The sequence below is a fragment of the Phacochoerus africanus genome, chromosome X, assembly GCF_016906955.1.
Source record: "Phacochoerus africanus isolate WHEZ1 chromosome X, ROS_Pafr_v1, whole genome shotgun sequence".
Taxonomy (NCBI): domain Eukaryota; kingdom Metazoa; phylum Chordata; class Mammalia; order Artiodactyla; family Suidae; genus Phacochoerus; species Phacochoerus africanus.
In genome coordinates, this window is record NC_062560.1 from 9,628,368 (window position 1) to 9,645,166 (window position 16,799).

The following is a 16,799-nucleotide window of genomic DNA, read 5'->3' on the forward strand; positions in this document are numbered from 1 at the left end:
CTTTACGCTTCAATATGCCATTTTCTACAGTAAAACTGAACCGGAAGCACTCCAGTTAGGGCTTAAGCACAAAGATGCTCCCCTCTCTCTCTCTCTTGCTCCATCCAGGATCTGAAAGGTCAGCTGCTGACAGATGTTGCTGTCTCACCTCCGTACCTGGGAAACGGAATGTTCTGTTTATGTTTGTCAGGAGCAGGGGGTGGCGAGGAGACGGCATCCTGCCAGGTAATGGAAACACTGCTTGCTTTAATTTTATTACCGAGAACAGAGCCTTCTCACTGTTTAAGAGAACCCTTACAGGCAGGCCCCATGGGCATCGTTCTAATTTTTGCAAGACCGCAAATAAGAGGACTGCTTTAAGGCCACTTCCTGAAGAGAAGGAAAAAGGACTCCATTCTGCAAAAAGGAAAGCCATCCTTTAAGTAGCCAGAGCCCTCGTCGAGGTTAGCCAGGGCGTGTGCTCTCTTTCTATGGGCATTTGTGGGCACTGTTGACGGAGGCAGCCATTCTTTCCAGAAGGTTCGATCAAGGCTATGCCAGAGACATGAAAGACACTGCCTTCCTTTAGGAAACCATCTTTTGCCATCATCATGTCCAGGTGACAGGCTAGAAGACGAAACATGTTTTTGCATCAGAAATACACTAGCCAGAGTTCCCGTCGTGGCGCCGTGGTTAACGAATCCGACTAGGAACCATGAGGTGGCGGGTTCGGTCCCTGCCCTTGCTCAGTGGGTTGACGATCCGGCGTTGCCGTGAGCTGTGGCGTAGGTTGCAGACGCGGCTCGGATCCCGCGTTGCTGTGGCTCTGGCGTAGGCCGGAGACTACAGCTCCGATTCGACCCCTAGCCTGGGAACCTCCATATGCCACGGGAGCGGCCCAAGAAATAGCAACAACAACAACAACAACAACAAAAAAGACAAAAGACAAAAAAAAAAAAAAAGAAATACACTAGCCGACACGCTCCCCTTGCAAACTCGATTTATAAAACCGGGAACCACACGAATCCTACTGCAGGACTTACTCTGATCCTGCCAGCAAACTCAACTTTCGGGGCCATCTCTGCTTCTCGGCTGCAAATTTTACTTCTCTTAAAGTATACGCGGCAAAAGTCACTGCTCTCCAGAGATCACTGCAAGAGTCTTAGGAGCGACGGAACAAAAGAGACATTTCTATTTGCACACCCACAATGGGCAAAGCACCAGACTAGAAATGGAACTCTGCCCTCTGGAGAAAATGACTTTACTGGGAAACAAGGAACAAACATGCCAGCTGCGCACACATAATTAACTGCTAAGCCAGGGCCTACAGAAGTTCTAGAGCTGTAGGGGTCCAATGCAGCCGCCCCTAGGCACCCGTGGTATTTGAGCACCCGAAATGGCGCTGGTCTGAACTGAGATGTGCTATGAGGATAAAAACCCACACATGAATCACTGATGTACTAACTGCATGTTGAAATGACGTGTTGAATATATCAGGTCAAACAGTCCAGTAAAATTAATTTCACCTATTTGTTTTTACTTTTTAAAAAATATGGCTACTTGGAAATTTCCAATTGCATACATGGCTCCCATTCTATTTTGATTGGTGAATCGAGGGGCTGAACTTTGGCAGGGTTGGGGGGGGGGTCTTTCCTAGACCTCACCTTCTTCTGACTCCCTTTGTATCTTTTTGTGTGTGCGTCTTTTTGCCTTTTCTTGGGCCGCTCCCGCAGCATATGGAGGTTCCCAGGCTAGGGGTCGAATCGGAGCTGTAGCTACTGGCCTACACCCCAGCCACGGACACGCGGGATCCGAGCCACGTCTGCGACCCACACCACAGCTCACGGCAACGCCGGATCCTTAACCCACTGAGCAAGGCCAGGATGGAACCCGCTACCTCATGGTTCCTAGTCGGATTCATTAACCACTCCTCCCTTTGTATCTTCGATCTAGCGGGTCTGTACTGCCTCTCTTTGAAACTATCCATGCTTTCTTTCCTAGGGTTTTTCTCTGAAACTCGTGGTAGTAAAACGCATGGCATCAGGGAGTTCCCTGATGGCCCAGTAGGTTAAGGACTCAGCACTGTCACTGCTGTGGCTCGGGTGGCTATCGTGGCGAGGGTCTTTCTGTATGTGAGGGTGTGGCTGAAAAAAAAAAAAGACTTATGAAGTCAGTAGGAGGGGAGATGTGAGGGAAATTGGAGAGCGTTGTCACTGTACAAGATGGGCTTTGCCAAAAGGACAATCAATGGAAAGGGAATCTAATTTGGTCTGGAAGAAAAGAGGAAAGATCACAGAATTCAGGTATTTGTCAGGTGCTGACTCTGAGGTTGCAGAGTGTGTGTGTGTGTGTGTGTGTGTGTGTGTGTGTGTGTATCAAGAGAGTCTGATGTGGAAAACGTCTCCCTATAAGCCATCTTCAGACCTAGATGGACTGGCCATCTTGCATCTATGGAAGGGTTTAAAAGGGTTTCCCTTCATTTGATCCCAAGTGGCCATCTGGTCATTTTCTAAGGGGGGAAAAAAAAAAAAAGATACCATCCTGTTTTGCAAGGAGATTGACCAATTAGGAAAGGGAACAGACATGCACTTGAAAACCATAAGCATTTTTGCCCAAGGACTCTCTCTATATCAACAAATCACTCTGTAGAACTAGCTTTTAAGTTCTAATTATGAATCTCGTTATTCTATTCATAAATTCAAGAAATTTTATAAAACCAAGAATAATCACTCTCAGGGGGTCTCTGAGTCAATGCTTGATTAACTCAAGTTGAACAGACTCAACTCCATTAAAAAGTCAATTCCCTCTATAAATTAATTGATTGCGTTCCTATAAACACTTTCAAAATTGAGGTAAAACTTACATAAAGGGAAATGCATAAATCTTATGGGACAATGTAACAGATTTTGATAACCGACATAAAAACCAAAAGCCTAATCAAGATATAAAATATTCCCATCACCCCAAAAAGTACCCCCAAGCCCCTGCTCCAGTCAATTCTCACCCTCATGGGTAATTATTGGTCAGATTTTTATCACCAAATTCTCGTAACATTTTAAATTGCATTTATAAATATCACCTATTCAACTTATTTTATGGAAGCACTTTAAAAGTCCAACGGGACAAAATTAAAACGCTAACAAGGTAAACCTTCTCAAGTCCTTACATAGCTCTTAGAAAGCTAATAAACTTACAAATGTACTGAGAACCCCATTTCTCGGGAACATTCTAATATTGGTTTGAAACCAATGATTTTAGGCGTTCAACATAAAATCAGAAGTCTAAAATAAATTCCATGTTTCAGATTAGAATCTCAAAGCCAACCTGTCAAATTTCTGTCATATGTCATATTCTCTTAAAAGCTACAAATTCTTAAAATATATGTTTTGGTCCTAAATGGTAACACAAAATATCGAGCAATGGATACTACTAAGGCTTTCTATATATATATATATCATTCTCCAACTTCCAGGGGAGGAGGGGAAAAGGAAATTTATTTCCTTACGGAAATAAACTGGTCATCTTGAAGAAGCTGAGGTTACCAGGTCAAAGATTTGAGAATAATGCATAAGACCTGGAACCTCCCTGGTTCTACTGGTACCACTGGTTCTCACTGGTCCTACTGGTACACTCACTGGGTTCTCCCCATAGTGGGTTGGGCAGGGTTACTGATTCCCCAGCAGATGAGCATGTTCCGGTCACGAGAATCCCCCCTAGGAATGGGGAATCATGTCTGACAATGCTACCTTCCGCTTTGGCTCGCTAAGGGGCAATAACCACTCTGGTGGCTTTAACTACTTGATTGGATTCCATCCATTTCTTTACTGGCTGATCCTTGCTCTGTCTGGCTTCAAGTCCCATCTCTGCGGCCATCTGAATGCCATTTACCTCAAAGGGCCACTGGGATGATGACATCAAGAAAAGATAGGAAGAGTTTTGTCAAGTGGTCACTGTGCTTTCTCATGTGTGTTTGCTGAAGTGCTACCATTTTTGCTTTCCCTGCACCAGAGGCTACGCCTGGCTGTGGAGCTGTAACCACTGGATACAGCAACCATCTCCTCCTAACACCTGCAAGAAGGGATGAGGCCCCATCTTCCCAACCTAGGTAAAGAGACAGAACGTGTCTCTGAACTTGAGGCAGCCCAACAGTGAGCTTGCCTCGTCAGAGAATGAGGCTCCTATGATAGTTTTCATCGCCTTGTATATGTGAACCTGGTGTTGTATCTAGTGAAAACACTTTCAAAAGCACAGGGAAAGCTCTATCATAAATTCCTAGGCCGGGAAGTGACCTCACTTGGTGGTAAAAATCTTTATTTGTGTTGCTCCTTACTGAAAGCCTTGTCCATTCTGGGGTAGCCTCAGGCATGTGAAATAGCTGAATTTAAAATTTCATATTTCGGTTTCAAAGAAAAATAACCAGAGCTACAATCGCGCTCTTGTTAGCAAACATTTTATATGCATGACTCAACTGCTTTGCTGGGGAATTTCAAAATTGGAACAAAGCTCTTCAGTTTTCCCTACAACGTTGAGGAATTCAACATAGACGTCAATCGAATGAAGGTAAAAAGATGTGTCCCGTTTCTCTCATCATCTGTAATTCTACGGAGAGATCATTTCAGCTTGATTAGCATACAAAGCAATTTTGTATTGAGAAAAAGAATTTAAACCAGATCCTAAGACCCAGAAACAGAAGAGTTCAGTAACAACATGATGGGTGGATGGTTGGGTTTATGGCTTGTCCCTGAGTGGCACGTGCAGGAGCAAGGATGGGACCCCATCTTCTACCTGACTGTCACCTCATCATCTGGGAGGTATTCTTCTCACACCTCTGACTCTCTCACCTGGATCCATCCAACTACCACCATCTCAGGTGGAAGCTGGGTTAGAACTAACTACAACGGCCATTAAAAAAAAAAAAATCTGTCACCAGATTTTATATCATGCCAGAAACAGCCCTGCTGCTCTAATCAAGCATCTAAACAGTTCAAGGCAAGAAGGCTGTGGAACAGGCTAGAGGAGACATCATAAAGAACTCCAGTATTATGGGGAGAAACTACATTAAGATACATCAGTAGGAGTTCCCTGGTGGCCTAGTGGTTAAGGACTCGGCTGTATCAATACTATGGCTGGAGCTACTGCTGTGGTACAGGTTCCATCCCTCGCCTAGGAACTTCCACATGCCAAGGGCATGGCCCAAAAGAGAAAGATACATCAATAAAACCAGGTCTTCTCTCTCATTCCTACTGCTCATCCATTTGGGCCCCCAATTAAGGCAGATTATTTCCTATTTAACGATTGGCCTTGGAAATCTGCATTACTAAATTCAAATATGTCAGAGGGATTGTTTTTAGGGGCATGTATATGTGATCATGCTCCAATCCAAGCCACCTGATAGGATTCTGAATATGACCCAATAGTTCATTCCATCCAAACTGGGAAGATTATACATGATCAAGGGTTTGGATCATGGTTTTTAAAAAAGTTCTAAAACTGGGAGTTCCTGTCGTGGCACAGTGGAAACAAATCCAACTAGGAACCGTGAGGTTGTGGGTTCGATCCTTGGCCTTGCTCCGTGGGTTAAGGATCTGGTACTGCCGTGAGCTGTGGTGTAGGTCGCAGACGTGGCTCGGATCCCGTGTTGCTGAGGCTGTGGCGTAGGCTGGCAGCTACAGCTCTGATTCGACCCCTAGCCTGGGAACTTCCATATGCTGCAGGTACGGCCCTTAAAAAAAAAAAAAAAAAAAAATTCCAAAGCTGAAACTTGGGAATGTTATTCTGCAAGTAAAACCAAACTAACTAAGCTTATAGTCATTCATTCATAAGATTAACCTCTTATTCCAAAATACTGGACAATGTTCTACTGAGGTCTTCTCATTATTCCTCATGAAAATACCCAAGACGGTAACAGGATCCTATATCCTTTAGATCAATTTTTTTGTACAGGCAAGAACACTGAATCTAAAAGGAAGACATTCGAGGATGTGTTACATACTGCCTTAGTAAACAGATAAACTTCACCTCCACTGAGAACAGCTACATTTGCTTCATGAGCGGTCAGTTTTAGCAAACTTGGTGGAGTGAAGTGGATACAAAGCCATTGAACACATGCACTGGTCAAAAAATAAACCTTCTCCAGAGAAGATGAAGTTCTGCACAACCCAAGAGTTCCTGTTCTCCTTTGTCCTGAGAATCCTAACGTTTGAACTTCAAGACCAGTCTTTACCACAGGGGCTTGTCATAATCCACTTTCTGATGCCACCATATTTGCACTATCATACCATCCTCATTCCAGAACCGGTTACATGTAGAGCCATGGATGACTGTCGGTTGCCTGATGTGGTTCCAGAATCTGACGCTAAATATACCTTAAGAATATTTTCATAAGGGCTCGTATGGGGTGGGAATCTAACCCATCCCTGCAAGTGACAATGGATTAGGACTCTGGACATTCAAGTTGGCCCCTAGCAGAATACATGTCATCCAAGATCAGATAAGTGTCCACAAGATACAAACAGAATGTGTGGCAATTAGTCATTCTCTCATAGTTTTTCTCTACCATCTCATAGTAGATTCAGTCATTGGTTACCTGTAATTCCCAAAATGAGTATCTATTACGTGTATGCGTATTGTGTTCCCTATGAAAGAAGGGGATTCTCAGAAGGTGTGGAGAATATGATATGCATCAGTGATTCTAAGTATCTGCTTAACCAATAATCTAGGTCCTCTGATTTTCAAAAGAAAATGGGGAGAAGAAAGAGAAGATGGACAGTCTGTATTTGAGCTAGAAATGCGAAGTTCTGCAGCTGACCCAAATTTTGACCACTTTTCATGGGCTTGTTCTGCACCCCATAACTAACTCCTAACTCATTCCAAGGCAATTTTCTATTGCATTCTTCTCCTGAAGAAAACAAAACTCAGTAGCCCAAACCTACTAGTTTTTAGAATCCCAGCCACCAAATTATACCCATTTCTTGAGAGTTCACTGGATATGGCCATTTCGGTGCCTCTGTCTCTGAGTCCTAAAGTGCCTTGGTCTCAGAGCCTCCATTCTCTAGTCTGTACCTTGTACTTGATAGTACTTACTATCAAAAGCATCATCACTAAGTCTACAAGTAACAAATGCTGGAGAGGGTGTGGAGAAAAGGGAAGCCTCCTTCGCTGCTGGTGGGAATGTCAGTTGGTACAACCACTAGGCACAACAGTGTGGAAGTTGCTCAAAAACCTAAAAATAGAGTTGCCATATGACCCAGCAATCCTGGGCATATATCCTGACAAAACTGTGCTTGAAAAAGATACATGCACCCCTATGTTCACTGCAGTGCTATGCACAATAGCCGAGGCATGGAAGTGACCTAAATGCCCATCAACAGAGGAATGGATTGAGAAGATGTGGTGCACATATACAATGGAACATGCTCCGCCATAAAAGAGAACAAAATAATGCCATGTGCAGCAACATGAATGCAACTAGAGAGTCTCCTACTAAGTGAAGTAAGTCAGGAAGAGAAAGACAAATACCATATGATATCACTTACACATGGAATCTAAAATAGGGCACAAACGAACCTCTCTACAGAACAGAAACAGACTCATAGACATAGAGAACAGACGTGTGATTGCCAAGGGGGAGGGGGAGGGAGTGGGCTGGACGGGGAGTTTGGGGTTGGTGGCTGCAAGCTATGACATTGAGAATAGATAAGCAATGAGGTCCTACTGCACAGCACAGGGAGCTATTTCCAATCTCTTTGGTAAAACATGATGGAAGATAGTATGAGAAAAAGAACATATGGAAGATATATATAGATAGATATGCGTGTGTGTGTGTGTGTGTGTGTGAGAGAGAGAGAGAGAGAGAGAGAGAGAGAGACTGGGTCACTTTGCTGCACGGGAGAAATTGGCCCAACACTGTAAATCAACCAACCTCTGATAAAAATGTTTAAAAATGTAAAAAATATTAGCAATGACAAAAAAGCCACTTCACTTGCTTATCCTCATTTTAAAAACAAGTTATGAAAACAATGGGGTTGGAGGAGGGAGACCTTCCAACTCTTTTCATTCTAAAGAAAAGCAGAAGTGAATCCCAGGAAGGAGGTGTGGACTTATAAGGATGTGGCATTTCCTCAGGATCTGGTGGAAATCCATTGATTTCATTTTCAACAATTGAGAGGTGCCGCTGTGTTTTGAGTGTTGTGAGCTCCAGCTGGCATGGGGATTATGTTCCCGTGGAATGCTCACACCCCAACACAAGGACACCCTCAGGAAGAGGAAAAGGAAGAAATGCAGTCTAGGAACCTAGGATGTGAAGCACGAAATTCTTCGCCCCTGCACTGAATTCAAAAGACTGTCGTGCTGATGCCTAAGCAAGCCCACTCCCTGTTTTGACGTTTCCTAGTGCTGGCACATTTTCCCTTGGATGTGCGATCATTCTGCATCAAGATATCCATACCATTTTCCCGGCAACCAAAAATATCATTTCTCGAAAAGAGTTAGGGATGCCAAGTGTAACTGTGAAATGTACACACACCTTCGCGTTCTTGAAACCCTCCCCAAACCTTCAAGATCGAATCAAGTTCAAATGCAGAGGCAATATTCAAGTCCACTGAGCTCTCATTTCTCCAAGGCCAGCTCCTCCTTATCCACCCTCATACACCTTCCGTTCCTAGAGAAGGAACTACTGGCCTTGGGTACATGCACTCTTCATTTTTCCATCCGCAGGTGTGGGTTGGCCCTGCCAACAGTGTCCCTGCCACCTCTCCATAGGTGCCAATGTTATATGCTCTTGAAGGCAGGCTGAGATCGTGTCCTATCGCCCTCAGCCCCCAGCAGGAAGAAATTTCTCACTTCTCCTTAATTCCCAAGTATGTAATCCACACCCCTCTTACGGCAGCTAGTTTTCTCTCTTGTATTGTATTGCGGTTGCTCTTTTATCTCGGTGGAGACAGCAAGCTCCGTGTGGGCAGGGTCCTTGGCACCAAGCACGGGGCAATACACCCAAGTAGGTGACTGCTGGCAAAAATGTATGCCCCCACTCAGAAACTGGTGTCTGGTGAATGCAGCTCACAGAACCACAGTGTCCAGAACAGGACATGTTAAGTTAAAATCCTCCCAAACTTGGAAATAAGGCAAAAAAAGAAGAAGGGGAGCCCTTCTGGTGTCTCACTACAGCACAGCCCATCAAGGCAGCCTAAGCAGGGCTCATCTCACTCTTTAGGCTGGGAGGTAATAGAGTGTGACTTTCTTTCTTTTTTGGTAAGTTTTGGGTATATTTAATGCTCTGTACTATTTTTTAATGATTTTTATTTTTTCCATGATAGCTGGTTTACAGTGTTCTGTCAATGTTCTACTGTACAGCAAGGTGATCCAGTCACACACACACACACACACACACGTCCTTTTTCTCACATGATCAGGCTCCATCATAAGTGACTAGATACAGTTCCCAGTGCTATACAGCAGGATCTCATTGCTTCTCCATTCCAAAGGTAATGGTTTGAGTTTGACTTTCTATTGACCGCTGATTAGAGGCTGAGTCTCTGTAAAAACTGAAATGTGAATTGGAGAAAACGGATGATACGCAATTTAATTTGCCAGAATATAATGATTTTATTGCCCTGTAGGTCACTAACTAGTTTTGCATCTAATTTAGCCATCTTATTCTAGCATTCTTTTTCCCTGACCATCCCTCCCCTCATGACTGTATGTATCAGTTTCTGACACGCTCCTTTTTTATTTTTGGCCACGCCCACAGCACGTAGACGTTCCCAGGCCAGGGACTGAACCCTCACCACAGCAGTAATCATGCCAGGTCCTTAACCCCCCAGGCCAAAAGGGAACTCCCTGATAGCCTCCTTCAAGTGAGCGGTGTCATCGTGATCGTTCCTTCATCAAAGATTACATGAATCTTCAAGGCAGATTCATTTGATTAATGTGAGATTTAGATGCTCACATTTTTAAAACATCGTCCTTTGAGAACACGACTAACTATGAATAAGGGAACACGTTAACAACAGGCACTGCTGGTATCATTCTTCTATGTCTGGTTAATTTTCTTTAACTTCGATCTAGAATTAATTTTCCAAGCTCCCAGTTTATTCACCCACAAACATTTTTTTTTTCCATTCCAAAGGATTTAGACAGAAGTAACAACAGTGGGCGGAATGAATATTCCTTACTCTTTGTCTAGAGTAACTGCTAACAGCATACATGTGTCTCTTTGAAAGGCTGCCCCCATCAAGTCACTCGGCTTTATTTTAAAAGCCTGTATCTCAACTAAAGCCCTAACCTTTTGAAAGAAAAACAGAATCTGCTTGTAAATTTCTTGAATGACACATCTATCTATCACGTGAAATGACTGAACATTATAGAATATAATTTTACATGCTAGGATGAGCAGCATTTTGTAAATTCAAGCCATAATCGTACTGCATTAGAAGCAAGACAGTTGTTCAGCAATCACTGCGGGCCATAATGGAAACCAGACACTAATGCTTTAAGGAGTAACGGGCTGAAATTGAAGGAAATAACCACCCAATTCAAAAAGCATTTGAAAGCGCTCCCCATAAAACACAGGGAATTTTTTCCCTTTTTTTTTTCCCTTGCTGAAGAGAAAGAATTCTTTCGCATTTGTCCTAAACATCAGATGCCATCACATCCTAAGAACAAAACATAATATGTTGGTCATCTTTGTTCCTCTCTTTAATACCATACTGCATATTCCCTTTACCCTATGATAATGACAACATTATGCTTGTTCACTGTTATTTACAATGTTTTTCCATCAGCACGGCTCTAAATGTGTCCTGGAAAGATCACTGCCGAGAGTGCAGCGGTCCTCAGCGGAGGGTTAGAAGGATCTGGGTTCCGCGACTTGCCCTGGCTGTCACTGTCTGCACACCCCTGACTTAATCCCGACATGCTGCAGTGGGGGGTCAGTTTCATGGACACGTATCTGATAACCAAGATGTATTTAATACACACCTGCAGTGGGATGAATTGTATCCCTCCTACCCCTCCCACCCCCAAAGAGGTATGTCCACGTCCTAACCCCTGGTATCTGCACATATGACCTTTTGGGGCAAGGAGGTCTTTGCAGATACGATCCAGGTAAAGTGAGCTCACACTGGTGTAGGGCGGAGCTTAATCCAATGAGTGGCATCCTCCTGAGAAGGAGATATAGACAGAGACACAGACACGCCGGGAGAAGGTCAAGCGACCAACAGGCTGAGGTTGAAGGGATGCAGCTACAAGCCAAGGCCCTCTCAGGACTGCCTGCAATGCCTAGAAGGTGGCAAGAGGCATCAAAAGATGCTCCCTGAGAGCCTCCAGGGCGAGCAAGGCCTTGCCAACGCCCTGATGCTGGACGTCCGTGACGGTGAGAGACTGATTCACGCCAGCCAAGTTCACGGTTATTTGTTACAACAGTCCCAGAAAATTAATGTGCCGCCTTTTACGGGCTGTTCCTTGCAAAGGTGCTTAAACCCTCCAATAATCGGAAAGCCAAGGAAAGCTGGATCGGGGAGAGCTGTGATAGGGGGCACGCAGAACAAAGCAGTGGATGGGGAGAGACACTCTGAGCTTCTAGTTCCTTTCCAGTTTCATCCACTTTTGTTTGTTTGTCTTGGCCGTGGCCACAGGATGCGGAAATTCCCAGTCCAGGGAGCGAACCTGCACCACAGCAGTGACCAGGCCAGGCCCTTAACCCGCTAGGCCACTGGGGAACTCCTCGTTTCATCCATCTTAGCTATCTGGCTTCTGCAAAAATCTACCTTTAAGAACTTTTCCAGTTTAGAAATATAAAGGGTGAGGGTATAAAAGCCGTGGTCAAGCAGTTTTCACAGGAAAAGGAACACCAATAGATACTCACCTCAACATGTTGACACGTCTGGATGAGTTTAGCCAGAAGCGTCTCCAGTTCGGTGTTCCTCTTAATAAGGTTGGTGAGGTTACTCTCTAAGTTTTGCTGTTCAAAACAAGAGAGGAAAATGTTACTCTGCATACTTCGGATACTTTCGTATGCACAAAATTACACTCAGGAAAAGGAATACACTTCTTTTTCGAAATCGCAATGAAATCGGTGCACTTTCAAGCGTCTCTCGATGTAAACTGGATTTTGCAACGTCACACTTAAAAGATGGCTGCGAGATGTCCAAAGTTCACTCTTCTGTTCCCCTTCCTGCGCTAACGCAGGCATATTTAAACTGAATAATTAGTCAGAGGTTATTCCCACGTGGTGAACCAGGGAGCAAAGAGGTAACTGGACTTCTAATGCCGTTACCTCAATCAGAAATGGCAACAATACAAGGAATATGTCCCCACATCACACCAACCACTACTGCATCTTTAGCATGGACCACGTTAGGGGCAGGCTGAGGTCAGTCACTTTGGAGGACGATCAGAACTGTCTAGCTATTGCTGACACTATGGCCATTGACAGGTGTTTCTAAGAAGTTCTCATCATACACATTTGGGCATGCTTCTATCCTATGCCCATCCACCCATGCCCGCCAGATCACATTTCCTTGGACGCTACGGTTTTCACATCACTATTCTCCTTAAGAGTCTAGAAGTATTCCGTATTCCTTTAGAACATCAAAATCGTCAAAAATTCATTTAAGCAGGGTTGACTTAGAATGTCGTGTTAATTTCTGCTGTACCGCAAAGTGATTCCGTTATACACATGGATACATGCTTTTTCATGCTCTTTTCCATGATGGTTTATCACAGGACATTGAATATAGTTCCCTGTGCTCTGCAGTAAGAACTTCGTTTATCTATTTCTCTGCACAACACTGTGCATTTGCTAATCCCAAACACCCAATCCATCTTTCCCCCCGGCAATCACAAACCTGTAGAACATCAAATTTAAAGGTTCCCCACAAGGACTATTCATCTTGTTTTTCGACCACAGCAACCCTCTGTTCTGGCTAAGATGCCTCAAGAGCTCTCTACTGCTTCTCGTTCTGTACACGCTTCATTTATACCCACTCCTTCATTTATTTACCCAACCATACAAGTATGTGTGCAGCTTCTACAATGTCCTGGACTCTGCGAGAGGAACAAAAATCAAACGGTCTACTCCCTGCCTGCAAGGAGACAGAGATACAAGTGGGAGAGAGAGGCTGCAAACAAAGGGAAGGTGGAAAGATTTTCAAGAAGACGCGGGCTTGTCTTGGAGGCTAGAAGGATGTTGATCAAGAGGGGGAATGTCTCAGGAAGACAGAATGGAAGTGGAGGCGAGCACGGGGGTGGCGGGAGAGGCGTTCCATGGGCAGGGGACTAGCCCAATGTCCTACCCCAAGATCAGGGCTGTGTCAGAGGGCAAAGGATGAGGGCAACTGGATTGTAACTCTAGGGCCAATTCCACAGACACCGTGAAGATACGGAAAGGCGATTTCATGGAAAAGAAAATCCATCCAGGATTGGTGACGCCATCTGAGTCAAAGAATCTGGGAGGAGCATGAGGGAGATTGTGAAAATAAACAGTGTCATAAAGGTGCTGATAGTTCATGATGCTGGGAAATGTATTTGCAAAACAGTTTACGCCTTCTACTTTCCGAAATTTTATTTAGAAAGGCATAAATTCAGGAAGAGAGTCCCTTTGACGCCAAAAATGTGTTAAGGCGGACGCAGGGGTCTCCTTGGTCATTCTTTTTTTTTTTTTTTTTTTTTTGTCTTTTGGTTGTTGTTCTTGCTATTTCTTGGGCCGCTCCCTCGGCATGTGGAGGTTCCCAGGCTAGGGGTCGAATCAGAGCTGTAGCCACCGGCCTACGCCAGAGCCACAGCAATGCGGGATCCGAGCTGCGCCTGCAACCTACACCACAGCTCACGGCAACGCCGGATCGTTAACCCACTGAGCAAGGGCAGGGACCGAACCCGCAACCTCATGGTTCCTAGTCGGATTTGTTAACCACTGCGCCACGACGGGAACTCCTCCTTGGTCATTCTTAAACAACTTATGCTTATTGGTTTGGCGTTTCTCCTCCTGCCTACCCTAAAATTTCCCTGGCCACCTTCTTCCTTGCCAGTAGGTTCTTCATAACCCCTCCCTTTTCTTGTCGAGTAACTGTCTGATCCTGTTCCCAGGATGCACTACGCTCCCTCATAATTTCAAGAGAACGAAACATCCTTGTTCGCAAGCTCTTTGGAAAAAAAGCAATTCCGTGTTTTCCTGTGTTGGCGTAACATTTCCTGAGAATCGGATTTCATCTTGTGTCTGACCATTTCGGTCTTGACAGCTCATCTGACGGGGGAACCTGGTTCCCGCTGCTGGGATCTGGGGAACTGACAGAGCCCCGCCAGCTGAGGTGCCCACTCTGGCGTCAGGGCTTGAGGTGGTTTCCCCAGAGAAGGCGCCTGCACGAGATACCCACGTGCCACAAAGGCACAGAGGCTGGTCTGACTCAGTGCCTCTGCTCCCTTCCAGGAGAATCCTGTCTGGCTGCGATTCCAGAGGAGGTGAGAGGGAGCATTTGAGCCCAGCGTGCACATAGGGAGTCCTGGCCTCCAGGAGCGCAGGGCATCCGAGGCTTCTGCCACGTGTGGGACACCTTGCCCCCCCCCCCCGCCCCCCCCCCGCCCCCCGCTTCTCCCCCTCTCATTTCTGCGTCGCCTTTCTTTTCTGGTCCTTTGGAGACTTTTCACTCTGGTTTAAGCTTGCTTACTCTCCTTTCAAAGCCATTTTAAAATATTTTATCTGTAATTCTCATGCCTTGAGAATTCAGAGGGAGGTTTTGTGCATGAGTTCAGCTGGACTGAAAGACCAGCAGGAAATCTTCCATTTCGCCTTGGAGACCCTCTAAGCATCTCGAATAAAACTGTTTTCAGGGAGGGAAAGAATCCTTCCCCGGGAAGGAGGGAATACAACAAAAAGGCGGAGAAAGAAGCCGGCAGAGTGATTTAGGTGCCACTTGATGATCTCAAGTTTGCATCAAGGCAAAGCTTGCTTTCAAAGCTCACCATCACCACAAGGAAAGCCAAACAAAACGGTTTTCCACTGTTTAGATGAAATGAATTCCAGCCACTTTATGGTCAGAGACGAGAGAATCATTTCGAGGCATCCCACCCTTCAATGTCCTTGACTTAGCTGTCACTACTTCATGGTCTATCTGTCGACTTCTTGCGGTATGTTAATCTTAGGAAGCCTTTTCCTTTTCTTCCTGGCTGACCCTCCAGAGCAGGACTTTTCTAGGGAAATACATCATCGAACTGTTTAAAGTTCGACGGTCATAGGTGTGACGTCAAAAGCAAGGCAGGAAGAGATTCGAATAAATACAATCTAACACATTGAGGCTCGAAAAACATCTGCTTGCCTGCCCCTCCCGTGAGTAAGTGTCTATCATGTATAAAGTCTGTTCTTCATCAACTAATAGGCAGACCCAAGCCTGTGGTTTAAACACACAGACCTGTCTAGATCCTCTGGGGGTTGTTTAAATTTAAATGGTACAACTGTTACCAAAGTCCGCAAAGAATTACCGCGTCGCTTAGAAATATACTAAAGGGAAATGAACCTAAGAGACTTGTTTCCAAGAGGCACCAGAGGGACGGACAGCCCTTGTCAAGAGAGCCCGGCGAATGGGAAGGGAACGAAATCCAGTCCTCAATGAACCACGCGTCCATAAGCTTCCACTATGGAGACATCGTGGCGTTTTCTAGCATCTAACTGCATCGCTGACATCCTCCAAGGCAGTCCGCAGGTCCTGAAGCCTCTTGATTTGGACCGTGCTTTGTGCAAAAGAGAGAGACCATTTTTTGGCAGCAGAGTCTGGGGACCGAAGTGGGTATAAGTTTTCCATTCCCCTCTGGAGAGCTAAGGAATTGACTGAGTGGGCACATACATATGTAGAGTGAGGAGCCTGGGGTACCACCCCAGCTGAATTCTCTGGGCCCGGTGACCCCCGGGCTCAGGGTCCCACCCGTACACAAACCACACATCCACCTCTCTATGCTATCCTGCAGTTCCGAGGAGAAAACGCACACACACACACACACACACACACACACCAGGCACTAGACACCTGCTTGCTGAGATGGTGAATTACAGGATGAGACATTGTGTGGGACCGGACCCTACGGGAGTCCCAACCCTGGGGCTCAGGCAGTCACCATTCTCAAGCTGGCTGATGCTTCTTGCAAGCAAGCACCTGTTCTTTTCGGCCCCGGGGCTTTTTCTGACTCCAGGCAGAGAGGCTGATGCCTCAAGGAGCAGCCCCGGGCCCACAGGGACCACCTGCTCAAGACTGTGCCCTCCCCCTCTTCCTTCCCCTCTCTGTCCCTCCTCCCTTCTCCCTTCCAGATGCTTCCTGAATCACCCCCCCCAGCTGGAATTCTGAGTTAGGGTCTTCTGGGAGAAGTCAACTGCAACCTCTTCCACCGACCTCCTAAACTCCTGTTTGCGAATATTCCTTCTCATGAGGAATAGCCAAATTAAGAGAAGGCTGTATTGCTTGGGAAAGATAGTGGCAAACACAAGAATTTGTTTTCTCCTGGGAGTTCCCGTCGTGGCGCAGTGGTTAACGAATCCGACTGGGAACCATGAGGTTGCGGGTTCGATCCCTGGCCTCACTCCGTGGGTTAAGGATCTGGCGTTGCTGTGAGCTGTGGTGTAGGTCGCAGATGCGGCTCGGATCCCGCGTTGCCGTGGCTCTGGCGTAGGCCAGTTCAACCCCTAGCCTGGGAACCTCCATATGCTGTGGGAGTGGCCCAAGAAATGGCAAAAAGACCAAAAAAAAAAAAAAGAAGAGGAAGAATTTGTTTTCTCTCCAAATTCCAGGCTCTAAAGCAGCCCTGTCACTAGAAATACAATGGGAGCCACAAATGTAAGT

General features: G+C 45.6%; 1 protein-coding gene across 2 annotated transcripts in view; it reads right to left on the reverse strand.

Annotated features, from left to right (window-relative positions):
• Positions 1–16,799, reverse strand: part of MID1 (midline 1) — a 184,599-nt gene that overhangs the window by 68,917 nt on the left and 98,883 nt on the right. For both annotated transcript variants that reach the window (XM_047765353.1, XM_047765352.1), the window contains exon 3: positions 11,843–11,938. In XM_047765353.1, coding sequence (XP_047621309.1) covers positions 11,843–11,938 — 96 coding nt within the window. The remainder of the gene's footprint in view (positions 1–11,842; positions 11,939–16,799) is intronic.